The 16,995-nt window shown below is 41.9% G+C and overlaps 1 protein-coding gene across 7 annotated transcripts in view; it reads left to right on the top strand.

Moving 5' to 3' along the window:
- Positions 1-16,995, top strand: part of NTN4 (netrin 4) — a 167,628-nt gene that overhangs the window by 50,178 nt on the left and 100,455 nt on the right. For all 7 annotated transcript variants that reach the window (XM_043440373.1, XM_043440372.1, XM_043440374.1 and 4 more), the window contains one exon: positions 384-913. In XM_043440373.1, the coding sequence (XP_043296308.1) occupies positions 440-913 (474 nt within the window). In that variant the 5' untranslated portion in view covers positions 384-439. The remainder of the gene's footprint in view (positions 1-383; positions 914-16,995) is intronic.

Raw genomic sequence — 16,995 nt, 5'->3', positions numbered from 1 at the left:
TCTTAAAACCTGTTGGGTTTTGGTATTATTTATGTCATGGCTTCAAAAGCAAATGAGTGTGTTTCAAAAATGGAGACTGTTTAGAAAGCAAAATATTTGAAAAGGTTTAGGCCCATTATCGTTTCCACTTTCCTTCCTCTCACCCTTTACCCAAAGTGATTTTATTTTCTTTTATATGAATTGTACATCGGAACATGAAACACACAGGCAGGCACACCCTCATACACTCACGCACATTCACACACTTCCATATTTGCATTTGGTAGAATTTCCTCTTTACTGGAAGTCTCAGGGCAACATGGGACCTGTTGAAGATGGACTGGTGGACAGCAGAGCTTTCCAGATGGGTTTGTCTTGAATAACATATGCTTTCCCATCTCTAGGACTGAGTGGAGTGGCTGGAGTGAGTTCCCGCTGTGAAAAAGCCTGTAACCCTCGGATGGGAAATCTGGCTTTAGGGAGAAGACTCTGGACAGACACCACCTGTGGTCAGAACGCCACTGAACTGTACTGCTTCTTCAGCGAGAACACTGATCTGACTTGTCAGCAGCCCACATGTGACAAATGCAACGCTGCCCAGCCTCACCTGGCTCACCAGCCAGCTGCCATGGCAGACTCCTCCTTCAGGCATCCTCGCACGTGGTGGCAGTCTGCTGAGGACGTACACAGAGAAAAGATCCAGCTAGACCTGGAAGCCGAATTCTACTTCACTCATCTAATTATGGTGTTCAGGTCTCCTCGGCCGGCAGCCATGGTGCTGGACCGGTCCCAGGACTTTGGAAAGACATGGAAGCCTTACAAGTACTTTGCGACGAACTGCTCGGCTACTTTTGGCCTGGAAGATGATGTTGTCAAGAAGGGAGCTATTTGCACTTCTAGATACTCCAATCCTTTTCCCTGCACTGGAGGAGAGGTAAGGGCACAAGCTTAACTCTACACTGTAAGTAAGGTAGAAAAATGTTACCAGCCCACATTTTTTTTAAAGCATGAAGGTATACTTGTAGCAACATGAATGAAATTAGAATTTTTCATGAGCTTTATTTGTCATAAATTATTTCTCACCCTCAGACATGCATGTGGAACCATTTTCAAGTGGGTTGCCCACTGGCTAGGTTTAACTCAGAATTCTAAGATTTTAATTTTTTTTTCGTTTTAAGGAAGAGTAGATAGGCAACATTATCAGTTTACCTTCGAGGTTTAAAAGACTACTGATGCCTTCAGTCAGCGGGACTGCTTACTGTGCTTCTGCAGGGGCAAGCCTCACTGAGACTGCCTGTTCCTGGAGCCCATGCCTATCTTCCTGCAACGTTAACATAAATAGGAAGTAAATAAAAACAAAGCCAAGGGAGGAAAGTACTCTTTGTCAGAAGGGTACTTTTGTATAACAGAGGAGTTTTATTGTTAAGATTAAGAGATGCATGGCAAACAAATGCAGCTAGTTTCTTTTTAGACGCAGGAACTTTTTCTGGGCACACACACATCAGTTGCCTGGGTCTATCCTGGGTGCAAGACCATCTCAATATCACTCTGCAAAACAGCCCCTTTAACTACTGCTCTGAATTCTATACAGAATGTTTCCTCTTTGCTTCAGATTTCCCATCTCTTAAGGGGGAGACCTTTTTTTTCTTTAATTTGTATGGATGTACCTAGAAAGCCCTCCCCCACTGAGATGTATGAAAACATGGAGTTTAGAGACATTTGGGTGAAAGCAGATTTAGAGAATAAGGTACCTTCCACGTATAGATCAAGAAATATCAACATAGAAAAAAAAGAGAAGAGAATATAGTATTCCTAGTTGTAGCACATGACACAGACAGAGAGTAGGCAAGTGGTTCCCAACTAGAGGTGACTTTGTTAACATCACCGTCCAGGGGATATTTGGCAATGTCTGGAGACACTTTGGCTGGGGGTGGGGGTGACACGGTTGGTGTCTAGTAGATGGAGGCTGGGGAGGTCACTCAGCCTCCTACAGTGTGTGACATAGCCCTCCTCCCATTCCAGTTCCCAGAAAAGAATTATTCGCTCAAAATGTCTATGCTGTCAAAGTTGTGAACGTCTAGACCAAGTGTTAAGCATACATCCAGAGACTAAGATAATCATTCTTCCAGCAGTGTTTATATTACTATTCCTAGACTTCCCAGGTGGCTATATTCAGTAAATATTCACCGAGTCCCTACTATGTGTCAGGCAGTGCTACAAATTCCGTCTTTGGCTTGGGGCACAGGAGTACTTGCCAGGGACTGATGGAAAGATTGGTTTGGGTGCTTCTCCCCGCTACTGCCGGAGACACGTGGACTTTTGCCATGTCGCCCAGCTGCTGCTGTTTCTGTGTGCGAAAGGCAGACCTGGAACAGTCATGCTGGCACCGGAACCAAGGAGGCTGCAGCACAAGCAGCATGCAGACGGTTTTCCATTCCTATTCTTCGGTCCCTTCTTCCTTAAACTGGCCTAGTATTGAAACCTGTGTGCACCCTGTCACGGTGGACGTTTTTCCAGATACCAGGACAGGAAAGAGACAGATAAGTTAGACTCTTTGTTTCCTTCTGTGGAGAACACTTTGTGTTGCAAACAGATGAATTGCTTGAGCTCTCAAATTGCTTTGGAATTGATCCACAGGCTCATATCAGTTCCCTCCATCTCAGTGCTAGTGGGTCATGTTATCTGTGAAGTAGCAAAAATAAGAGTTTCAGTAACCAGATGGTAGGCATGCCTGCTTAGCAAATATCATATTGAGTGTATTTCAATGGCCCAGAAATTACTTAGAGATGACTGAAGTAATGACTAAACATTTATTTACTCTACTGCAGAGCAAAATCTTGTTTTCTTTAAAGCCAAGCTACTTATTGTCATCAATGCTTATATCAAATTTCAAGCAGGTCGAGACTAAAACTTATGTTAGATCGATCTTTCGGTGTGCACTTACCTTTTATATCTAGTTAAAAATTTTTTTGTTGTAGTTATTTCAGCAGACATATTCCAATGGCAAGAAAAACATTAAATGCCATCTAGTTCTCTATAGAGCGTTACTTGCAAGTGTATGTTAAACCATCATAAAATTTCTTTCCCTTAGAGACAGGTTTGGGAATGAATCTTTCCCTCCTGAGTTAGAAGAGAATCTTCCTCAAAGATAAGGACCAGAGGAAGCCTCCTTGGAAATAATCATTATCTGCCTCTCCTTTGTTGCTTTGGAATATAAATTAGTGATGAGCTACAAATTAATTTTTCAGTACAACTCTGTAGCATCCGTCACTAGTTTTGAAAACTGAGCAGAAAAATAATCCAATTAATCTAGCATCAAATAAGCAGCCTCAGATTTCATTTATTCCTTATTTATAATATTATAAACCTATATGTTCCTCCATTGTACATAAGACTTCTTAGGCCTTCTCTAGGTATTATCCTACTACTTAGGCTAACGTAAATATATTCCAGTCTTAATTTGTTTCCATTGTTTATTCTGAAATACTTCTTTGGGCTTTTTAGGGCATTAGAGAGTCCTGTCGTTTCATGTCTAAGAAATCAGATACGTCCATCTTCAGAGTGGAAGGCATCAGTCATCTGAAAGAGGACTTTAAAATACAGGCCTCAAAAATCCACACAGAAGAATACTTTTTAAATACAAGTTTAAGTTTACACAAAACCTTCTAAACTGGTCAGCAGTTTCAAAGAATGGGATATGATTATCCTACAATGTGTCTCATTATAGGAGAGGAGATTGAGGCTCAGAGATAAGGTGATTTGCCCAGCTTACAGTTAGTTGGGCTTCCCTGGTGGCTCAGATGGTAAAGAATCTGCCTGCAATGCAGGAGACCTGGGTTCAATCCCTGGGTCAGGAAGATCCCCTAGAGAAGGGAATGGGTACCCACTCCAGTTTTCTTGCCTGGAGAATCCAATGGACAGGGAGCCTGGTGGGCTATAGCCCATGGGGTTGCAAAGAGTCCAACAGGATTGAGCGACTATCATACAGTTAGTTATGTGACAGAGCTTGGACTAAATCACAAAGACTTTAAGTATAGTATTTGTTGCATAAAACCACATTCTCTTGCCATTACTGACCTCTAAGAGTTGCTAGCAAAGAGATATCTGCCTTTGTCCTAGCCCTCTCTCTCACATTTGCTGTTCATTTGGATGTGACATGAAGGTAAAAAAGAATTTGCCAACCAGCTTTCTCCTCAGCAGAAGTGTCCTCTGAGATGTCGATGGTGTTCTGGGAATAAGAGTTTCCATAGCCAAACTAGGTTGGGAGACACTGACTGGGTTTAACAAAACGAGACGTTTATAAATACTTAAATATTCTCATTATATGTCCTGTGTTTTCAAGTGGGAGGTATAGGATGGGACATTCCCAAACTTATTTGCCCATGCAATCCTGTCTTTGCAGAACTCCAATTCCTATCTTTTAAAACTCCAGAGATCCTTAGAGCAAAACTTGGGAAATGCTGGGGTGAGGTATTAAGTGCTCCTAAAATCCTGGTGAAAGGCACAGATAGGAGGAGATGTTGTTCATGGGGCACAAAGTTTCAGTTATGCAAGATGAACAAGTTCTGGAGAACTAATGTACAATACTATGACTATAGTTGGAGAAGGGAATGGCAACCCACTCCAGTATTTTTGCCTGGAGAATCCCATGAACAGAAGAGCCTGGCAGGCTATAGTCCATGGGGTCGCAAAGAGTTGGACACAACTGAGCGACTAAGCAGGCATGCATTCATGACTGTAGTTAACAACACTTTATTGTGTACTTGAAATTTGCTAGAAGGCTGGATCTTAAGGATTCTCACCACAAGTGCTGAAAAGTGGTGACTGTCTGGAGTGACAGAAATGTTAATTAGCTTGAATGTGGTGATTATTTGACAATATTTATGTGTATCAAATCACCAAATTGTAAACCTTCAGTTCAGTTCAGTTGCTCAGTCATGTCTGACTCTTTGCGACCCCATGAACCTCAGCACGCCAGGCCTCCCTGTCCATCACCAACTCCCGGAGTCTACCCAAACCCATGTCCGTTGTGTCGGTGATGCCATCCAACCATCTCATTGTAAACCTTAAATACATATAATTCTTAATTTCCAAATATACCTCCATTTTTTTATAAAGGCACAGAGCCTGGTGCTTGGCATGGTAGTGAGCGTGGGGGTGGGGAAGACAAAACAAAACAAATTAGCTAAGTTACACAGTATGCCAGAGTGTGATGAATTCTAAGGAGAAAATAAAACAGGGTAGAGGATGTGGGGAGGGCTTCCCTGGCGGCTCAGGTCATCCACCCACAATGCAGGAGACCCGGGTTCGATCCCTGGGTCAGGAAGATCGCTGGAGAAGGGCATGGCTACCCACTCCAGTGTTCTTGCCTGGAGAATCCCATGGACAGAGGACAGCAGAGCCTGGCAGGCTATATGGTCTATGGGGTCGGAAAGAACTGGACTCGACTGAGCGACTTACACACAGACGGTGGAATGCTGGCAGTGGAGGGCTTGCTGTTTTTATAACAGATGGAAGGATTTGTGTTGGAGGAAACAGACAGTGATAAGCACTCTGAGTTCCTGGCAAGATTTCATGAGTGAACAAAATCTATAATTAAGGCTTCCTTCAATCTTCTGATATGGAAAAATGAAGTTGTGTATTAAAATAACAAACATTGGTAAAAATCCCTCTTGCTAGTGTTTTTTAGAATGAGAGCATTTGAAAAGGAACCTAAATGTCATAGATGGAAAAGCACATGACTGATGAGTAATCTGAAGCCTGAAGAGAATTAATGTCTTGTCTACAATTACTCAGCTGAAATTTGTATTTCCTGACTTCTCGCCTAGTGCTAACTTCACTGTACTATTGGCTTGGATAAAAAGTTCATTTGTGGTTTTTCTGTAACAGCTTATGGAAAAACCTGAACGAACTCTTTGGGCAGCCCAATCATTTGAAATTCCTTTGCGTCAAGCTGTGTAGTGTGAAAGATGCAAAAATTACATACATTACTTTTCCTTTGTAGTCCTTACAGTCCAGTGCATAAGAGATTAAATATCGTTAATGGACTGATTTGTTAAATAATATGAGACAGTGCATGATTAATTCCCCCAGTATGTTGTGCAAATCCTATGCTTTTCAAGATTTGAGTATTTGTTTGTCTCTTTAGGCTATTGAAGAGGATTACATTTTAGTACATTGTGATAAAGTCAGTGTGGCACAAATGTGCAGAAAATGATACATTAATCAGGGTTTTACAGGTGTTTACATGTATAAGGTGCTCAGCAATATTTAGGATTTTTAACCTGAAAAGATAAAGTAATACACAAGTAGGAATACTTTCGAGACACCACTCTGGTTAGCTGCTTGTTTTCTTCGGTCAGTGAAATATGCTTGTGCCTGCTTTTTCAGCAGCATGTCATGAGAGTCATGCTGGCAGCTCCTATCTACTGAGACTTTCCCATGTGCCAGGCATTCTGTAGAGTTCTCTACATCCCTTATTTTCAAAAGAATGCTGTTAGTTGGGTTTCAGTATCAACCCTATTTTACAGATAAAGTCCTTGAGACTTGGTGAGTCAGGGTAACTTGGTCAGAGGAAGTAATCCATGCTGGAGCTGGGATGACTAGCTTGCCTTAAAATTATTTATATGATTAGGTTTTATTATAACTCAAAAATTAAAAACAAAACTAAATTGCTCTGGTAATTATTAAACTGTAAAACTTACAGTTTAATTGATCATTTGTAATATGGCTATGTGAACTTTGGGCTTCCAAGGTGGCACTAGTGTGGAAAAGAACCAACCTGCCATTGCACGTAGACATGAGAGACAATTCCTGGGTGAGGAGAGCACGGCCACCCACCATGGGATTCTCACCTGGAGAATCCCATGGACAGAGGAGCCTGGTCGGCTGTGGTCCATGGGGTCACAAAGAGTCGGACACGCCTGAAGCAATTTCTCATGCATGCATGTGAACTTTGTATAATAAAGTTAATATATTTTTTTTACATTAGATAGAAAAATAATAGGCAAAGACTCTTTGCATTTAATGTTACCCAAGATGATGGTAAAGAATCTGCCTGCCATACAAGAGACCTGGGTTTGATCCCTGGGTTGGGAAGATCCCCTGGAGAAGGGAATGGCAATCTACTCCAGTATTCTTACCTGGAAAATTCCATGGACAGAGGTGCGTGGCGGGCTATAGTCCACGGGGTCACAGAGAGTCAGACATGACTGAGCGACTAACACAAGATTATTTAGCATAAACCATATGGGAATGAGTGTTAACAGTTCTTCAGTACCATTTAGCATACTTTTTATTGATTGGTTTGTTTGTTGGAGGGGGGGAAGGAAATACTTTTTATCTAGTTGGTAACTGCTTTAAGTAATTTTTCTAAGTTATTAATGTTATGCTTTGAAGATGTTCTCAGTTATAATTTTGTTGAAGTTTTTGGAAAATAAATGTTTTATCTGTTTGTTTAGAGTGCTTTGATTATCTACACCCTGGGGCTAGGCTACTCCCTTCCTGTAGGGGTGGGGCAAGAGACTTATAAAAGCACATTTTAAAAAATTGCCTTTAGTTTAAGGAAAACCCACAGGATGGTTATCAATTAAAATTATTTGAAGAAACTACATTAAAAATTAGAACAAACCCAGAGACTAAATCAATAAACTTTGGTTGATTGGTTTCAATGGGTGGATTTTTCCTCTGCAAATACTTTCTCTGTAGCTATTAAAAAAATCTGTTTAGCATCTGTTTGCTTCATATTTGCCAGTATTTCATTGTAATATTGTGGAAACTTTGAGAGATCAGATTGCAAAATGCCGAGTTAGTAACTGATGATTCATGTTGAAAAATTAAGGCTAGACAATGAGGAACAGACACCTGAAGGTCAGGTAGGGCATACAAGGTAGCTTCCTACTGAAGGATGGAGAACGCAAACCAGCTTAGGGGTTCTTAGGGGCTGGGCACTTTGGAAGATGAGGAAAATGAATCATTCCAGAGAGTATGGAAGTTATTGCTTCTGATCAGTAATCAGAAGTGTCTGAAAAGTCATTGAATGTAAACTGTGTCTCTTCTGCACACCCATGCTCTCTGTGTCACTCACATGTAACTAGAGTATCATGTCCCTTATCTCTCTGCTCCTACAGTGCTCACTTCTGGGAGAACTTCGCCTCTTCTCTCATTGTATTCCCTCTGTGGCTCCTAGGCCCCCAACTTCTGCATCTAGCACATATCCCCAGAAGGCATAAATGTCCAAATACGTTCAGACAGTACTTCAGGACAGCGAGGAGGCTGGTGCTGAACTGAATTCTATGAAAATAACTGTGAAATGATAATACTGTTTATTAAATATGTCGGATGTTACACAACTCCTAAGTATCCTTTCAAACTAATCATGATTCGTTCATTCTTCTTACAAATATTTATATACTGTCTCCTATGTGCCAGCTATTTTAGGAATGGGGGATACAGAACAAAAAGTCAAAAATTCCTGCCCTTGAGATTACATTCTAAGAGTAAGGTGCTAAATAAGTTAAGTAAATAAAATATATGGGATGTTTGATAGTAATAAGTGTAAATTTTATAAAAAATAAAGAAGCAGAGAAGGGAACTAGGAAGTAGAAAGGGGGTTTTAAGTGTTTGGACAGCTTCCAGGGAACGCCTTACTGGGATTTTTGAATAAGGACAAGAACGGAAGCAGAAATGAGTCATGGACATGTCTCGGGGAAGGGCAAAGGTCCTGAGGAAGTCTGCCTCCTGCCGTCAGGACAGTGAGGAGGCTGATGCTGAGGCAGAAGGGTTGAGCTGTAGTGTAACAGGTGAGGTCAGAGGCCAGAGAGATAATGGCAAGGTGTGGGAAGTTATACAGATCCTCATAAGCAGGTGTCCAGGATGGCCCAAATTTACACTGAGATCACTTAAATTATTAATAGCATTCCCTTTCACACTCAAAGAGGTCCCCATCTGGACAATACATTTTTATAAAGTCATTGAGTTTTACTCTGAATGATAGCTTTAAGCATAGGGGTAATATGATCAATTTATTTTTAATGATTTCTCTGGTTTGTGGGTTAAGGAAAGACCAAAGTGGGAAGCAGGGAGACCAGCTAGAATGCTATTGCCAGTAATTTCAGGCTAGATCTGATGGCGCATGAACAGAAGGTTGCAGTGGAAATGATGAAAAGTAGTTGAGTTCTGCATCAATGTTATGGATAAAGCCAACAGCATTTGTTGGCACGTTGGGTACAGGTACGAGAGGAAGAAACAAAGAAGGATGTTTCTAGCCTGAGCACCTGAAGAATGGGACGGCCAGTTACTGAGGTGGAGAAGACTCTAGAAGGAGTAGATTTGGAAAGGAATGTCAGGAACTCATACGTGGACACATTAGGTGTGAGTTGCCTGTGACACATCCAAGTGGAGATACTGAGTAGGCAGTTGGTTCTGGGAGTTTAAAGCTCAAAGGAGAGGGCTGAACTAAATACATACATTTGGGAGTCGTTTGCGCAGAGATGATATTTAGTGACGTGAAACTGGATGAGATCATCGAGGGAGCGGGTGTGGACAGAAAAGAGGAAAGTCCGAGAGTGGAGCCCAGGGGAGGATCAAAGTTGCTCCATTGACTCTGACATTACCAAAAACGCTTGCAACTGCCCAGGCGTATACAAGAACCAGTCTTACCAACCGCAGATTCAATGGCTGTTTAATTAAGCAACATCGTGAATCTGAGTACCATTGACTTGCCCCTGTCAATACAGTGGGTATAAATTCCAAAATGAAAAGTGAGAGGGAAGGCGTGAAATTTGCCACTTTAGGTTTTCAAAAGATGAACTAAAACAAACAGGGAGACAGGAAAGACTGGTCAGATAATGATGAGAGAAAAGGGAGAGGGGACAGTATTGAAGGAGAAAGACATCTTTGAAAACATTATGCTGAAAGAGAAATGCTGATTTTAGGGGCTTTCAGATTTTAAGGGCCTCACATTCCTTTTTATCTTGACTCATCCAACTTTTAATCCTTTTTTGACCCTAAATTCCAGCTATAGGAGAAATTTGAGGGGATGGTTTTTTAGAAGTCATTTTTAATATCCATGAGCTGTCACAGCATTGGAAATGAAATTAAAATAGAGCATTGTACACATTTTTTTCTGCTTGACAAGTTGTGAAATTTAATTTGCAGAATGTGATGGAGAACATCCACCTAAGGCAAGGGTGCTGCGCAATTAATCCCATTTATGTAAAAGTATTTACATTTTCACAGTCTCGGAAAATGTTACTGCTTTAATGAATGTTTAATTGTTCTCTTAAGGAGGAGAAGAGAAAAGTGTTGTTTATAGATCACAGTAGAATGTGCCAGTTTCTCTGTTGGGCATTTTGTATACATCTCACTTTAAGAAACAAGCTCTTTTCCTGGATGGTTTGTCTTATTAACAAACAAAAAGAAAACACTGATCCTCTTTCTGTGTCATATTTCCCTTCTCTTCCTAACTTTCCTGTAACAGAGAGAAGAAGCAGAAGTCTTTCAAGGCCTCCGCTATGTTTGCAGACATTACTTTACACTTCATAATCACATAGTTCCTAAAACAAAACAAAAAAATTATGAAAAACATTCAGATGCTTTCTGGGTGACATCATCTATGCTAACACTATCTTTCAGCAGCTACTGGAAAAGGTTTTGGTGTTTTAAAATTAAATTGAAAAGAGAAAATTTAATCACTCTCTTATACTATTTAATCTCCATTAAGAATTTATGTTTCTTTTTATGTCAGTCAATCTGACCTTTCTGAGGTTTCTGAGGTTTTCCATCAGTTCCTTTTATAATTGATCCTACAGTTTTCTCATATCCTATATCCCAGTGAGTAGCCCTCTGGCTCTACCCCTACCTCCAAATAAGAAGCAAAGGTAAATGGAGGTCACATGGACCAGGGCTCTGGCTCTTCCAGGAGAACTAGGCATCTCATCTCCAACAGCCCACGTTTCCCCTCCCAGCACATTTAAAGGGGTAGGACACTACAGTCACCCTCTTGGAACAAGAGCTCCCCCTCTGATGATTATCAGAGGTCAGAAGAACTGAGGTCCACTAGGGGATCCTTCCTAGAACAGGGGGTGTAGTGAAGAAGTGTAGTTTGTGAAAACAAACAGGCAATTGTCAACTCCTCCTCTGCAAATCCCTAGCTCCCTTCCTTCCCTTATCAATTCCTATTTGTTACTTTTGGCCATTTTTCTAATTTTTATTTCTTCCTTTTAATAATCTAGTTATGGCATATTAGACTACTTATTTTCTCTCCTCTCTGGCCCCCACATAGCTATTTGTCTGCAAAAGTGGGCATGATACCTAGCTTGTTTCCATGATTTTCCCTCGAATCTTCTGTAAGTTGGCTCAACCCCATTGCCCCCTTGTCTGTCCATCTCAGCCCAGTTCTGATCAATTCTACTGCCCACCTTCTTACTCCTTCAGCTAAAGAGCTGAACTCTAATGGTAAAATAATAACACAATTGTGCTTAGAGATGCCTCTGCAAGTTTTTTTTTCCCCACTCTGAATTTGGCCCTTAAATTACCCTGGAAATCCTTTTTTCCCCTTAACTCTTCTCCATTCCTATAGTGGTTCTTCCAAAAGTGTCTTCTCCTCTCCCTAAGACCCCTCCTCACACTCTTTTTTGTGTGTGTGTGCAATAAAGTTTTATTAAAGTATAAAGGAGATAGAGAAAACTTCTGACATAGACATCAGAAGGGGGTAGAAAGAGTACCCTCTTGCTAGTGTTAGCAATGGAGTTATACACTCTCCAGTGAATCCAAAGAATGTCTGGAGGTTATAAAGACCTCACCAGACCTACTCCCATAATCTACATTTTAAGATAACAGAGTTGGCCAGAAGGTTTAATCCAAAGACTGTCCTCAGGCAGGATACATCCTTGTAAAGACCAGACCTACTCCCATAATTTATGTTTTAAGATAACAGAATTAGCCAGAAGTTTTAATCCAAAGACTGTCCTCAGGCAGGATACATTATTGTTATATAATCCTAAGGAATGTAGAGGAAAAAGAGTAAAAAGTTTGTCCTTTCTTCCTCCTTGAATATTCCAGACCTCTCTCTCCTTGGGGACCCCTAGACTTCTTATCAACCTGCCTAGGAAATGACTCTCTCATTCCCCCCTTTTCTCTTAGGAGAATTATGTTGCTAAGGGAAAGGGGCCTCGTTTTCATTCCATAACTACTTCCTGCTGTTTAGGGGCATAGTCCCTAAGTTGTTGAGGCAACACATTCTCCTAACCCTCATATTGAGGGTCTCTGATCCAGGGGCCCCAAGTAATAGTTGAAGGAGGCTGTGGCACTCATAGGAGCTTGGACAACCATTTGTAAATTAAAAGCTTTTAGACGGTTAGAAAATCCCATTATACAGTTACAGATGTAAGGCAAAGTAGTCATTAAACCAAGTTAAAATCAAAATGAAAAGTCACATTATGTCCATAGTTACATCAGTCCATCTTAGGGTTGTTAGATGTCATCAGTTTAAGAAGAGGCATCACATGCGATTGTTGAAGGTATTTGCAGACTTGGAGAAAGTCCTTTCCTTGAAGTGGAGATGTCGACCATGGGAAGCCTTCCACAGATGAAGAAGGGAGTGGTCCACAGACCCAGCAGTTAGACCGATTGTGGAATGCAGCGTAGGAGTGAGCCCAGGACAGGAAGGCATTGTCTTGAGGATCAAATGGTAGACTCAGGATTTTTGGAGTCAGCATAAGTAGGCTCACATAGATTATCAGGCCCATCTTGTCCTGAAGGATCCTGGACGAGCCCCCAAGATGAAAGATTGTTTCTGAATCACACAAAGACACCGGGGTTCTTGGCCTCCAGAGGAGAAGAATTCAATCCAGGGCCAGAGACGAGGCTGGATCACTCAGAGCTTTTGTGCAATAAAGTTTTATTAAAGTATGAAGGAGATAGAGAAAGCTTCTGACATAGACATCAGAAGAGGGTAGAAAGAGTACCCCCCCTCCTCACACTCATTGCTTGCTCTCAGCCACAGAGCTTGCCTCTTGTCCCACTGAGAAAATAAAAACTGAAATGAATGGTATTATTGTCTAACCCAGAAAGGCCCATCAAGACAAAAACCGAGACCCATATTCCCTCCTTTCTCTCCGTCACCAGCCTTAGACATTCAGCAGGGCCTGTCCCATTCTGCTCCTGGAGTCTCTCTTGAGTCCGTATGCTTCTGTCCGTCCCTAAGCAACCAGTGCTGGTGCAGACCATTTCTATGCCTTCTAGGAGTGTTCCCTCTACCTGAGAGTTCACTTTATTTGGTCTTGCTTGCTCCCCAATCTGTTCTCTATATCGTACTCTGAAGGATCTTTGTGAAATCCAAGATGTCACTTCTCTGCTTAAAACCCTTCACTGACTCGCTTCCTCACACGCTGTCCGCACTGTCGACTGCAGGCCCTTTCCGAATGCCCGCTGCCTCAGCCTCCTCACTGCCTTCGGCTCCCCAGCCTCCAGCTCTGCCTGTGGGATGGCTTGTGTTTCCCCAAGGTGCCTTACTGTTCTCATCCCGTGACCCTTGCACGCGTGCTTCTGGTTCCTGAGGTGCTCCTCTTCCTGAGTCCTACCTCTATCCATTTAGCTACATTGTCACGCATATATTCTGGGGAGACAGATAGATAAAAGAATAGATAATTCCTACTCATCTTAAGGACTTGGCTTAGTCTTCACCTTTTCCCCAAATTGTGGGATAGGTGCACAGTGTATGTGCATCACACATGTGCACTCTTGGCACATGTTCACCTCTGTTACGGTATTTATCACATTGTTTTGTGAGTTCCTTAAGATAGTCCAGACCACACTTTGAGAAACACTACCCTTGCATCTAACATGTTGCCTGATAAATAGTTGTTTATCAAATACACGGATTCTGAGGCATTCAGTTTAGTTGTTCAGTCGTGTCCGACTCTTGGCGACCCCATGGACTGCATCACGACAGGCCTCCCTGTCCATCACCAACTCCCAGAGTTTACTCAAACTCATGTCCATTGAGTTGGTGATATCATCCAACCATCTCATCCTTTGTCATCCCCTTCTCCTCCTGCCTTCAATCTTTCCCAGCATCAGGGTCTTATCAAATGAGCCAGTTCTTTGCATCAGGTGGCCAAAGTATTGGAATTTCAGCTTCAGCATCAGTCCTTCCAATGAATATTCAGGACTGATTTCCTTTTGGATCTCCTAGCTGTCCAAGGGACTCTCAAGAGTCTTCTCCAACATCACAGTTCAAAAGCACCCATTCTTTGGCACTCAGCTTTCTTTATAGTCCAGCTCTCACATTCATACATGACCACTGGAAAAACCATAGCTTTGACTAGACAGACCTTTGTTGGCAAAGTAATGTCTCTGCTTTTTAAAATGCTGTCTAGGTTGGTCATAACTTTTCTTCCAAGGAGCAAGTGTCTTTTAATTTCATGGCTGCAGTCACCATTGGCAGTGATTTTGGAGCCCCCCCCAAAATAAAGTCTCTCACTGTTTCCACTGTTTCCCCATCTATTTGCCATGAAGTGATGGGACCAGATGCCATGATCTTAGTTTTCTGAATGTTGAGCTTAAAGCCAACTTTTTCACTCTGCTCTTTCACTTTCATCAAGAAGCTCTTTAGCTCTTCTTCGCTTTCTGCCCTAAGTGTGGTGTCATCTGCATATCTGAAGTTATTGATATTTCTCTCCGCAATCTTGATTCCAGCTTGTGTTCATTGAGCCCAGTGTTTCTCATGATGTACTCTGCATAGAAGTTAAATACGCAGGGTGACAATATACAACCTTGATGTACTCCTTTTCCTATTTGGAACCAGTCTGTTGTTCCATGTCCAGTTCTCACTGTTGCTTCTTGACCTGCATACAGGTTGGTCAGGAGGCAGGTCAGGTTGACTGGCATTCCCATCTCTTTAATAATTTTTCACAGTTTGTTGTGATCCAAACAGTCAAAGGCTTTGGTGTAGTCAATAAAGCAGATGTTTTTCTGGAACTCTCTTGCTTTTTTGATGATCCAGCAGATGTTTGCAATCTGATCTCTTGTTCTGAGCATTATCATTGTTAATATTATGGTGCATGCATGTGTGCGTGCTTAGTTGCTTCAGTAGTGTCCGACTCCTTGTGACTCTGTGGACTGTAGCCCGCCAGGCTCCTCTGTCTGTGGGGTTTCTCAGACAAGAATACTGGAGTGGGTTGCCATGCCCTCCTGCAGGGGATCTTCCTGACCCAAGGATCGAACCTGTGTTTCTTAGGTCTCCTGCATTGGCAGGCAGATTCTTTACCACTAGTGCCACCTGGGAAGCCCAGTATTATTGGTAATGACTATTTATTACCTTTAGTTGTTTAAAGCATCTTTATGGCAGACAGTCAAACGTGACTGACTGACTAACACTTTCACTTTCATGTGGTGTGCAGGTACACTAAACAGTCTGTCTGAGAGAGGACTTGCTAAGTACCTGTTAAGTTAGCCATTTAGGATGACGGATTCTAAGGCATCTTAGTTGACTGGTGCTCTTTCTGAACAAGAACAGTGTCTCAGCTTCTGTCCCTTTACAGACCCAAACTACAGGCTCTCTTTCTAATCTGCAAAGTCCTGACACAGAGCAGTTTAGATGGAAAGGTACAAATCCATCAACATCTCTTGGAACACAACAGAAAGTGTGTGAAAAGGTTAACAGGGAGATTTTGTTTAGTTTTTCATCAGTATCACTGGAAACGATTTCTTCTGCAGTGCTTCCAACTGGGTTTCTTCTCACAGTGCTGCACTGGGTGCAAAGGTGGTTTTGTGTGTGTGTGATTCTGGAAAACAACCACAGTATGACACTGCCCCTTGACAAACCTGTGCAGCTGTGTGGTTCACGCAAACTGCCAGGCTTGTTACTCCCTCCCCCTAAGAATTACTGTTTCAAGGAAGCCAGTGGCCCTCACCTGGATTTCTAGAGTTGGGAGGAGAAAGATGCTTAAGTATTATTTTCTTTCTTTCTTTTTTTAATTTTTTCCATTTATTTTTATTAGTTGGAGGCTAGTTACAATATTGTAGTGGTTTTTGTCATACATTGACATGAATCAGCCATGGATTTACATGTATTCCCCATCCTGATCCCCCCTCCCATCTCCCTCTTCACCCGATCCCTCTGGGTCTTCCCAGTGCACCAGGCCCGAGCACTTGTCTCATGCATCCAACCTGGGCTGGTGATCTGTTTCACCCTAGCTAATACACATGTTTCGATGCTGTTCTCTCGAAACATCCCACCCTCGCCTTCTCCCATAGAGTCCAAAAGTCTGTTCTGTACATCTGTGTCTCTTTTTCCGTTTTGCATATAGGGTTATCGTTACCATCTTTCTAAATTCCATATATATGTGTTAGTATACTGTAATGGTCTTTATCTTTCTGGCTTACTTCACTCTGTATAATGGGCTCCAGTTTCATCCATCTCATTAGGACTGATTCAAATGAATTCTTTTTAACGGCTGAGTAATATTCCATGGTGTATATGTACCACAGCTTCCTTATCCATTCATCTGCTGATGGGCATCTAGGTTGCTTCCATGTCCTGGCTATTATAAGCAGTCCTGCGATGAACATTGGGGTGCACGTGTCTCTTTCAGATCTGGTTTCCTCGGTGTGTATGCCCAGAAGTGGGATTGCTGGGTCATATGGCAGTTCTAATTCCAGTTTTTTAAGAAATCTCCACACTGTTCTCCATAGCGGCTGTACTAGTTTGCATTCCCACCAACAGTGTAAGAGGGTTCCTTTTTCTCCACACCCTCTCCAGCATTTATTGCTTGTAGACTTTTGGGTAGCAGCCATCCTGACTGGTGTGTAATGGTACCTCATTGTGGTTTTGATTTGCATTTCTCTGATAATGAGTGATGTTGAGCATCTTTTCATGTGTTTGTTAGCCATCTGTATGTCTTCTTTGGAGAAATGTCTGTTTAGTTCTTTGGCCCATTTTTTGATTGGGTCATTTATTTTTCTGGAATTGAGCTGCAGGAGTTGCTTGTATATTTTTGAGATTAATCCTTT

Source organism: Cervus canadensis, chromosome 21 (genome assembly GCF_019320065.1).
Source record: "Cervus canadensis isolate Bull #8, Minnesota chromosome 21, ASM1932006v1, whole genome shotgun sequence".
Classification (NCBI taxonomy): domain Eukaryota; kingdom Metazoa; phylum Chordata; class Mammalia; order Artiodactyla; family Cervidae; genus Cervus; species Cervus canadensis.
The sequence above is the reverse complement of the archived record's forward strand: the minus strand, read 5'-3'. Positions and strand labels throughout refer to the sequence as shown.